At 34.2% G+C, this 12204-nt stretch overlaps 1 protein-coding gene across 1 annotated transcript; it reads right to left on the reverse strand.

Moving 5' to 3' along the window:
• Positions 1 to 5516: 5516 nt before the first annotated feature.
• Positions 5517 to 6476, reverse strand: LOC150057485 (olfactory receptor 14C36-like). The gene has a single exon (XM_090340039.1). It carries the CDS (start codon positions 6474 to 6476, stop codon positions 5517 to 5519), a length of 960 nt encoding a protein of 319 aa, XP_090196165.1.
• Between the last annotated feature and the right edge of the window lie 5728 nt (positions 6477 to 12204).

Genomic DNA, 12204 nt, shown 5'->3' on the forward strand with positions numbered 1-12204 from the left:
AGTTTCGAATCAACTTTCTTTCTCCTGCATTCACTTATTGTTGAGGCACTAGACATTATTCTGATAAATGCTCAGAAGACCTGCTAAAGTGAAGTTACTTATTACTATTCACTCTGGAATAAGTAAGCAAAAGTTTCCTGGGGCATACAGATATGCTGATGCAGGAATTCTCAATGTCCTAATTTGGTCCTTGCCTATTTTAAGTATCAGTTGCTCCTCCCAGTGAAGTGACCAGCTCAGTATACCATTGTTGTCATTTAATTTCCTCTCTCTTTAAAATTTTGTAATTATCTGAATATATATTACATGAATTTAACTAAGAATTTCATACTTGTAAAAATTATATTTCTCTTTTCAAATTAAAATTCAACACATAAGCCTATCTTTTTATAAGAAGAGACATTTAGTGTATTTAAAATATTGTTGTATGACACTCATATTTCTAATTAACAACCAAGAAGGCAGTAATAAAGCTGTGGTTCAAGTTGTAGAGCACTGGCCTTGAATCAAAAGCTGGAGGGCAGTATGCAAGCATTGAGTTCAAACCCCACAGCACTGCTGTACAATAATTAAAAGATGTCAAGTGTTTTCAGGGATTATCCTCTGGGCAAGCAAGTCTTTTATGAGCAAGAAATTCTTGTTTCCTATGAATCACTTAAATATCCAATTGTTCAGTTTGGCAGTTTTCTGTTGGCATTTTGCTCAGTTGATCTATCCAGAGGTGCAGAGCTTTGCTAAAGTCCCCAACAATCAATATGCTTGATCTATGTTTGATATGAAAGCAAGATGTGATTATTTCTTGAATTTGACTGTTCTGGCATTTGGTGTATAGAATTGTTTCTATTCATGATTATTACTTCTTCCTCTGAGAAACTGTCTCTCTTTAAGTCTATAGCTCATATTTATAAATTTGGTTGTTGAAATTTGAGGAATTATTTCTTCTTTTATGTACATATGACTATATGTACGCCCACACAGACCATGCATACACACCATTCACACAGATCCACTGGGACATGATAAATTATATACACCCCAGACATTCACACACTGGGGCAAGGGAGAATATGCATAGAACTGGTTGACACAGGCTCAATAGCTATGCATCTATCATCATATCAAGATATATTTTATGAAATAAACTCCAAAAAATGTAACCAAGTGACTTTTGAGTTGCCATTGTTGCTCTATTTGTATTTATCTCCTTTTGTCTTGCTTATTTTTTATATTTGGGATGGTAAGGGGGCACAGAATAATGAAAGAATGATGAACAAACATCACAATGGTACTCACTAAATACTATGTGGAAAATGAACTATACGGCTTGTGGGTGGGAACAGGAATGAAAAACTGTAAGGGAGCAAGGACCTAGAGACACTATTTAATGAGAATTTTATTCATTATCAAATTCTTGTAACTGTAACAATTCTGTACATCATCTGTACAATATGAATCAAAATATAAACTGAAGTAATTTTTCTTATACTGCTGATATTTGAATATTATTGGTGTAAAGTTTTACTTTATCAAAATTTCTTCACTAACATAACTTACTTTATCATTCTGTGTTCAGTTGGGAAAATAGACATTTTAATGACCAATAATATTTCTCCCTGTGGTAGAAAAAAAAGCATAATATATAGATCACAAGTAAAGAATAAAATCAAATTCATAATCAGTAAAGCACCAATAATCTTCCCTATAGTTAAATTAGAAAATGTGTGGTCATTATGCTTATACATAATTTTTATTATAAATATAAAAATGGGGATATATTTATGTGTCATGTAATTAATTTATTTTTCATTAGTTGTCTTTTGTATTTTCAGAAAAAATTATAGAAGTACTAAAGTCTAAAATGTTGACCGTAAGAAAGCAAAAATGTTAATTGGTAGCTCAGTTCCCTAAAAATAAGAGAGCAAAAACTATCAGGAAAACTCAACTGATGTGGAACAATGGATTGTCAACTAGCATTCAAATGCAGGCAATTTTATAAATTATTATTTCTTTTTTGGAAAAGAATGCATTTTTAGACAGGTGCTAGTGGTCATGATTGGGTATCATACTGTGTATATTAAAGTTATTCCCTAAAATATTGAGCAGAAAAGTCTTATAATCATTTTGATTATTTTAATTTATTATCCAAAAAGAGTATTTTTTAAAATATTTTATTGTAATTAATAAAAGGGTTACATAAAATTTGCCAGATAGAAGGTGTATTAATTCACATACATTGATACACTTTCACATGTCTTGGTCCCCATTCCCCTCCCCCCCCCATCTTGGTATTCCCCCCTTCCCTATCCAATTTCAAATAACCAAATACAAATACACCCAATATATCAGATAACAAAGTGAGATACTGTAACAATATGAGATAACCAAGGGACAGCAAAAGAGATGAGAGATAACATAGTACATTAAGGACAACAATCATCAATCATTCATTATATGCCTATTGTTTCAATATCCTGGAGGTCCTTTCAATTAGCTTCATTCTCTATGGCCTTATGTATCAAGGTTTTGCTCTATTGCAGATCTCTGCTAGTAGAGCCCAAGGTTTCTACTGATTATTTTATATAATTAATAATTATTTCAAAGTTATGTAACCATGAAATACAATTTAATGATTTGGTATATGCATGTAAAAAATCAGCTTCAAGTTATAATATGTACTAATATTTCTTTTGCTTTTGAATTGTTTTGGCAAAAATTAGTTAATGAATGATGAGCCTGAAAATACTAGTTGAACAAAATTTTAATGGAAGTGTATGCATTTCATCAAATATTAATACTGTTAAAGCAATATCACAGAGGACCTTAAAAAAATCAAAGAGAAGTTTTTACTCAGGCTGTATTATCTGATTTATTTAATTCCACATAAAATATCAGCACAAATTAAGCATTTTGCAAATTAAGATAACAACTGTAAATGAAATTAAAATCTAAAATATATTTTTCATTGGAAATTTTTCTTATGGGGCTCGTTATGTGGCTTCAGTACCACTTCCATTTTTCTGGGCTCTCATTAAGGATAAAACTCTCACAGACTATTTTGTTCATGCTGGCTTTGAGACATGATTCTCAGACTTCAACCTCCTAAGAAGCAAGGTTTATAGGCATGAGATTTCAGTGTCAGATTCTTAAATGTATCTTTTCCAGAAAAAATTAATTACCGATATTGTGGGTTTTGCCGCAAATTTGAATGTTAATTGACAATTCTCTGTTCTACATTGGTTTACTTTTGCATCTCACTTTTTCAGTACTCACTGATAAATGACATTATTTTAGAGAACATTTTTGCACTCGTAAAAATTTATTAAATTGTATTGCATAATTACATGACATTAAATTAATGATTATTTATTAAAGTATTTATTCTTGGATAGTAAATTAAAATAATAATGAAAATGAATCAATGTTTTCTTTTCTCCAGTACTTGTTTATTCTTTTCAATTTTATGTCAGGATAATGAATAGAGGGGTTATAGTTACATTTGTCTGGCAGTAGGTGCATTATATCTCCCACCTTGATACCCCTTCTCATGTATTTGTCCTCATTTCCCTCCCAATCATCTTGTTTTCCCTCATCCCTTCCATATTTCAAAAAAACAAATAAATGAGTATATATCATATACTAGGTAATAAGGTCAGATACAGTATGGAGAAAAAAAGAGAAAAGAAATAACTTTACATACTATATTGAGAACAGCAAAAACAAAGTAAAATCTGCTGTGGAAATAAGATTTTCTATCCATTGTATTAAGTACTAATATTAACATAAACAGAACAGTACACATTACCGCAAAATACTATTTTTTATTGTAATTAATAAAAGGATTACATGATATTTGCCAGATAGAAGGTGCATTAATTCACATACATTGATACCCTTTCACATGTCTTGGTATCCATTACCCTTCACCCCACCCCCCTACCCGTCTTGGTTTTCCCCCTTCCCTATCAAATTTCAAATAACCAAATACAAATAAATTCAATATATCACATAACAAAGTGAGATACTGTAACAATGTGAGATACCCAAGGGACAGCAAAGGAGATGAGAGATAACATAGTACATTAAGGACAACAATCATTCATTATATGGCTTTTGTTTCAGTATCCTTAGGTCCTTTCAATTAGCTTCACATTATATATATAGATTTTGCTCTATTGCAGATCTCTGCTAGTAGAGCCCAAGGTTTCTACTGATTATGACAAATGAGGGAAACCATTGAGCCTAAGTTCTTTTGAGTCTGACTTACTTTACTTAATATGATTTTTTTTCTAAGACTTTCCATTTCCTAACAAATGGGGCAATGTCTTTTTTTCTGACAGCAGCATAGAATTCCATTGTGTACAAATACCACAACTTGTTGATCCACTCATCAACTGAGGGACATCTAGGTTGGTTCCATATTTTTGCTATGGTGAATAATGCTGCAATGAACATTGTTGTGATAGTGGATTTAGGATGCCCTATTTTCTGGATGGTTGGGTAAATGCCAAGTAGTGGGATTGCTGGGTCATAGGGGAGTTCTATGTTTAGCCTTTTGAGGCACTGCCACACTGCTTTCCATAGTGGTTGAATGAGTTTGCACTCCCACCAACAGTGTAGTAGTGATCCCTCCTGGCCACATCCCCTCCAACATCTGTTATTATTCGTTTTCCTGATGCTGGCCATTCTAACAGGAGTGAGGTGGAATCTTAGAGTTGTTTTGATTTGCATTTCTTTTATGACCAGAGATGTTCAGCACTTCTTCATGTGTCTATAGGCCATTTTTGTTTCTTCTTCGGAGACTCTAAGTTTTTGGCCCATTTTTTATGGGATGGTTGTTACTTTGGAGATTAGTTTTGGAGTGATTCAATTTTTTGAGCTGTTGATATATTTTAGATATGAGGCCTTTGTCCGTTGTTTGGTTGGTGAAGATCTTCTCCCACTCTGTAGCTTCCTAATTAATTTACTAGCTATGTCCTTTGCCATACAAAAGCTCCGCAGTTTAATGCAGTCCCACTTATCCAGCCTTTCTCTGATTTGTCGTGATTTTTGGTCCTTATTAAGAAAGTTTTGACCTGTGCCAAGGAGGCCTAGTGTATCTCCTATTTTTCTTGTAAAGTTTTCAGTGTGTCAGCTTTTACCTCGAGGTCTTTGATCCAATTGGATTTAATTCTAGTGTAGGGTGACAAAAAAGGATCCAACTTTAGTTTTCTGCAGGTGCTTAACCAGGTCTGCCAGCACCACTTGTTGAAGAGGCTATTTTTCTTCCATTCTATTTTTTTGGCTCCCTTGTCAAAGATTCGGTGGCCATAGGTCTGTGGTTTAATATCTGGGTCCTCAGTTCTATTCCACTGGTCTTCAGGCATGTTCTTTTGCCAGTACCAAGCTGTTTTGATAATTATAGCCCTGTAATAGAGTCTAAACTTTGAAATTGAAATTCCTCCAGCACTGCCCAAAATGCTATTATTTTGAGTTTAAGTCTCCCACAAATAATTCTCAGAATAAATTCTAAGTAGGTATTAATATTTTCCAAATATGAACTTTTTTTCTTTCTGAATACGAACTTTTAGCATTACTTTCTCCATAGCTTTTTTTATCTGTTTATTCCTAAGACTATAAATGATAGGATTCAAGAATGGTGGAACAATGGTATAAAACACAGATAGAACCATGTTTTGAATTATTTCAGTGCTTGATGACTGTCTTAGGTACACAATGAAACCACTAGTAAGAAACACAGTCACCACAATAATGTGAGGCACACAGGTGGAAAAGGCCTTTCCCCGCTCTTCTTTGGCAGGAAACTTCAGCACTGTTGAAAATATACTAACATAAGATAGTAACATGAAGGTAAAACAGGTAGCACCTAACCCCACGGAAGACAAAAGAAGAATAAGTTGGCTACTAAAAGTGTCTGAGCAAGACAACCTCAGCAGAGAGGGCATGTCACAGAAGAACTGACTGATCACATTGGACTTGCAGAAGGACAGCCGGAATGTATTACCACATAGTAAAGCGGCCATAATGAGACTGCAGAGTAGGGAAGCCAGTATAGTGTGGACACAGAACTGGTGGTTTATGATGACAGGGTAGTGGAGAGGCTGGCAGACTGCCACATAGCGATCCTGGGCCATGATAGTGAGAAGGATCAGCTCCACAGAGGCACAAAAAACTACAAAAAATACCTGCATTGCACAGCCAGCTACAGAAATTGTCCTGTTGTTGGTGAAAGAGTTGATACAGGCCTTGGGAACAGTGACAGAAATGTAGCAGATGTCCACAATGGATAAACTCCTGATGAAGTAGTACATGGGTGTGTGCAGGTTCTGGTCAATGGTGGTGACAGTGATGATGAGAAAATTCCCCAACAAAGTGGCCAGGTATGTCAGTAGAAACAGGGTTGAGAGCAGGAGCCTGAGCTCCCACACCTCAGCAAAGCCCTCCAGGAGAAAATTACTCACTGTGCTGGCATTGTTCATGCTCTGGAAATGAAGGGTCATCTGGAAAACAAAGCAATGGAGAGTAAAAATATTGATAAAAAGTGTTATCTGGTATAGTGTATATTTGTTAATCTGCTTATTTAAAATAGGAAAGGGAAGAGGAAAAATAAGAAGATTGGAAGGGATTTTGGGGAGGAAAAATAGGGAACAACATGATAAAGGGATATCCGTCTTTTAGAAGTAATGTATGCACTATGTGACGAATTTAACTATAACCCTACAACCCCATATATTATCTGAATAATAAAGTGTAATAAATAAATAAATAATAGAAAAAAAAGTGATTCTGCACCAAACAAGAGTGGCTCACTCTGTCATCTTAGATACTCAGGAGACTGAGATCTGAATGTTGTGCTTGAAAGTCAGCCAGGCCTTGAGACTCTTATCTCCAATTAAACACAAAAGCCAGGCGTGAAGCTGTGGCTTAATGGTAAAGCAACAGAGTTGACTTCAAAATCAAAGGATCAGCACCCAAGCCTAGAGTTCAAACCCTAGGAGTGTCCTACAGAGACATACATACACAGACAAAAATAGATTCTAAACAATTTCTTTGACGTTATAATCAGTTTGTAAAAATGTTCTTCTTATATCAAATGTCCCCCTTCTTGTTATTCAGATTAATGTAAACATTAGCACCTATTTTAACATTTAATGAACCAAAAGGTAGGACACTCCTGTTCAGTGATATATTCACCTACTCCAAAGAACTATCATAATTTTGTTCAGTAATACCGAGATCATAACCATCAATATCCCAATGTCTTTCTTTAAGGAAATAGAAGAAGCAATCCAAAATTTCATATGAAGTAATAAAAGACCCCAAATAGCAAAAACAATCCTTAGCAGCAAGAACAGCGCAGCAGGAATATCAATACTAAACAGGTCGAAAGGCTAGCACTCTACCATGTAAATGCCAGCACCACTTCTACATTTTTCTGTGTATATGGCAATAAGGAGTCAAGCCCAGGGCTTTGTGCATGTTAGGCAAGCACTCTACTACTAGGCAACCCTTCTGGACCATAAATGTTCTTTTCTGAGGAAAATTTCTTCTTTTTATTTTATTATCTTTCAGTAGTTTCACAAAGTACTTGCCATTTAACAATGCAGTATATGAAGACAATGTATCCTTTTTTAAGACAATGCATCTTGATCAAAGTCAATCTTTCAATATTCCACCTGTCCTTCCCAGACTCCTTCACTCTTCCATCTAATAATTGCAGATTATACATTAAGTTATTGAGTATTCTACGCCCTCTCTCCTATTTATTCCTCTATTCCTCTCCTCTTGACTCCCCCCTATCCATTTCAAGTTTCCTGGTGTTTACTTTGTTATGTTTGGCTTTACATTTCTAAGGAATTACACTTTCTCAGGAATTTCTTTTGAAACAATCATATTTTAGTTAGTACATTTGTATGCACTTATAAGCCATCCAATGCATTCTTTAAAATGTTTACAAACAAAGCTTTCACACATGAGGACAAACTTGCACTTTTGTCTCTCTGTTCCTGAAATTAAAATATGATTTTCAGTTGCCAAAGGAATATTGAAAGAAAATATACACATATAATGAGACAAAATAAATATACAAAAATTGTGGAAACAAGTTCATCACAACACATGGGAAGGGGTAACAATGTTCAAGAAGTAATGTACCTACTTCATGATGAATGGAATTGTAAACTCTCTGTACTGCACACCAAAAATAGAATAAAATTAAACAAATTCATTATAAGATAAATATTATGAATAAACGCCAAGATTTTAGAATAAGCATTTTAAATCAACAACTGGATTTTATACATAAAAGAACAAAAATGAATTAAGGCTTATGAACAGATGAAAATCAGGCAAACCTAATCTTTGAAAAGGGAGCCAAAAAAATAGAATGGAAGAAAAACAGCCTCTTCAACAAGTGGTGCTGGCAGACCTGGTTAAGCACCTGTAGAAAACTAAGTAGGATCCTTCTTTGTCACCCTACACTAGAATTAACTCCAATTGGATCAAAGACCTCGAGGTAAAAGCTGACACACTGAAAACTGTACAAGAAGGAATAGGAGATACACTAGGCCTCCTTGGCACAGGTCAAAACTTTCTTAATAAGGACCAAAAATCACGACAAATCAGAGAAAGGCTGGATAAGTGGGACTGCATTAAACTGCAGAGCTTTTGTATGGCAAAGGACATAGCTAGTAAATTAATTAGGAAGCTACAGAGTGGGAGAAGATCTTCACCAACCAAACAATGGACAAAGGCCTCATATCTAAAATATATCAACAGCTCAAAAAATTGAATCACTCCAAAACTAATCTCCAAAGTAACAACCATCCCATAAAAAATGGGCCAAAAACTTAGAGTCTCCGAAGAAGAAACAAAAATGGCCTATAGACACATGAAGAAGTGCTGAACATCTCTGGTCATAAAAGAAATGCAAATCAAAACAACTCTAAGAGTCCAACTCACTCCAGTTAGAATGGCAAGGATCAGGAAAATGAATAAAAACAGATGCTGGAGGGGATGTGGCCAGGAGGGATCACTACTACTTGTTGGTGGGAGTGCAAACTCATTCAACCACTATGGAAAGCAGTGTGGCAGTGCCTCAAAAGGCTTAAATAGAACTCCCCTATGACCCAGCAATCCCACTACTTGGCATTTACCCAACCATCCAGGAACTAGGACATACTAAATCCACCAGCACAACAATGTTCATTGCAGCACTATTCACCATAGCAAAAATATGGAACCAACCTAGATGTCCCTCAGTTGATGAGTGGATCAACAAGTTGTGGTATTTGTACACAATGGAATTCTATGCTGCTGTCAGAAAAAAAGACATTGCCCCATTTGTTAGGAAATGGAAAGTCTTAGAAAAAAAATCATATTAAGTAAAGTAAGTCAGACTCAAAAGAACTTAGGCTCAATGGTTTCCCTCATTTGTCATAATCAGTAGAAACCTTGGGCTCTACTAGCAGAGATCTGCAATATAGCAAAACCTTGTCACATAAGGCCATATAGTATGAAGCTAATTGAAAAGACCTCCAGGATACTGAAACAAAAGCCATATAATGAATGATTGTTGTCCTTAATATACTATGTTATCTCTCTTCTCTTTTGCTGTCCCTTGTTACAGTATCTCACTTTGTTATCTGATATATTGGATTTATTTGTGTTTGGTTATTTGAAATTGGAGGGGAATGTAATGGGTACCAAAACATGTGAAAGGGTATCAATGTATGTGAATTAATGCACCTTCTATCTGGCCAATATCATGTAACTCTTTTATTAATTACAATAAAAATATAAAAAAAGAAAATCAGGCTAAAATTTACATACAAAAATAAAATATAAATTTTAAGGTTGATTTCTGAAAAAAAATCAGACATTTTATCAATATCTTATGCGGACTAAAAATGAATACAGATTTCACAGTTAAAATGAATAAAATTTATAGTTAACATATTATTTAAAAAAGAATTACAATGGATGCCACAGAAATTCAAGGGTTATGATGAACTTACATAAACAATTTTAAGCCAACAAAAGCAATATACAGAATGAAGAGGTTGTCTGAACTACATCAGTTTTTAAATTTAATAAAATTTTAGGATCTCAGAACAGAAAATTAAAAAACAATTAACTGATTTGGAAATGTACACTGTCACACAAAAAACACCTTAGAATCACATTGTTTTGTCTGTAAATCACCCCCAAAATGGTAGAAAGTATTATTACTAGTAAAACATTCAATAAAACAAAATAAACAGAATACTAATAAATTGGTTTTAGCAATATATATTACATATTTATATATTTATCAAGTAAGCTAACAATGTTACAAAAAAAATAAAACACAATCCCCGGAAGTGTGGCCTAGTGGTGAAGTGCTTGCCTAGCATAGACAAATCCTTTCGTTTGATTTCTTGGACTCACACATATGAAAAAGTAGGAAGTGGTGATGTTGCTCAAGTGGTAGAGCAATAAGCTTGAGAAAGCCCAAGGAAACTGCCTAGACCCTGAGATCAAGTCCCAAGACTGGCAAAAATAAATACATATATAAATACATAAATAAAATGAAACACAGGCCAAGGTCTTTTAGAAACATGAAAGAAGCATTCCAAGCAATAAATTAGTATTCCAAAAAGAGTTACACCATTCGAATCCTCCACTGAATTCACTGTAGTTGAGTTAATATATTTATTATTTATTCATATGACCACATTTATATTTATATATATATTTATAATTTAGATGTAACTTCCACTCCTTTGGGGGAAAAAAACATACATACTTAGTCTCTATGTGCAGGACTTAAGTTTTCCAGCTGCTTCTATTTCTCTGCACATGACATGACAGCCTATCTATCATCTGTCTATTCATCTACCTGTCAGTCTGTCTGTCTATCAGTGTATCACAATTTATTGATCTATTCATCCATTAAAGGGCATTAGTGATACATCCATGACTTGTTTATAATGAATAGAACACCAAATTTTGGATAAACAAACTAGAGTGGTAATGATAGTGGGTAAAAATATGCAGGGGACCATTCCTAATTGGTAGTTCTTTGAACAACTTTTGTAGCTGAAAAATATAAATGTTATCAAGCTTGAATAATATGTGATCTGGTGTGATGAGGTCACTGGAAGGGGCCAACAATTTTAGAGAAGAGGGTGAGGATGCACTGTTCATACTAAATGTACTCATATGAAATTAGAACCAAGTAAATTGAGAGGATGGGTGGGGTAGGGAGAGATGGGAGAGAATAATAGATAGGATGACATTGATCAAAATGTACTTAATATTAAGATGTTGAATCAAACCACATTTTCATAAATAAAGACAATTAAAAATAAGTTATTCGACAAATAGTGACCAACATTTGCATACCTGGTATTTCAGTGATTCAAAACACCAAAATATCTAAAGAAGTAAAAGTTATGCTTAGGTATTCTATTGCTCACAATAATCAATCAACCAATGTTTATCAGTATATTAATAGCAGATGGAGCAAAAACTAATGCATATGAATACAGGTTAGACAATGTCATTTTTTAAATACTCAATATAAAAAAATCTGCAAATGGATTGTGTACAGAGAAAAATGTTTGTATATGTAACAACAGAATAAATGCAAGCTTTAAATCTCATTTCATATAAACAGAAATTTTCCAAATTGACAAGAACAAATAGGAAAAAATAAACTTGAGCATGATGGGGTCAAAGGAGGAATATTCTTATTTCCTGACTTCAGATAATGATTGAGAACCTACACTGATCAAAATTATGTGATAATTTCATTAAAAAATGGCAAGGTGCAGGTGGCTCAGTCATATAATACTAAGAACTAATGATGATCAAATTTGAAGAACTGATGTTCCAAGCCAACCTACTTCCAAAATAACCATTAAAATGACGGCTGGAAATAGGACTCAAAAAGTGATTACTCAGCAGAGAGTAAGCCAGCCAAGAAATTATGAGGCTTTCAGAAAAAGACTTATCAATTGTAGAACAATAAAAAACATACTCCAGGAGCTTTTTGTACACATGTGAGAACATATAGTCAAGATGGACAGTGACTTCATGAAATGTTCCTGGCCCAGCAATCTCATTATTGAAACTACATCTTAAATCTTAGAGATGATCTTGAGTTCCCTGGGTTGTATACTAGCTGCAGCATTTCTCCTAAGTTCTAAGATGTGGAAGAACCTA

The sequence above is a fragment of the Megascapheus bottae genome, chromosome 10 (assembly GCF_031878675.1).
Source record: "Megascapheus bottae isolate mThoBot1 chromosome 10, mThoBot2.hap1, whole genome shotgun sequence".
Classification (NCBI taxonomy): Eukaryota; Metazoa; Chordata; class Mammalia; order Rodentia; family Geomyidae; genus Megascapheus; species Megascapheus bottae.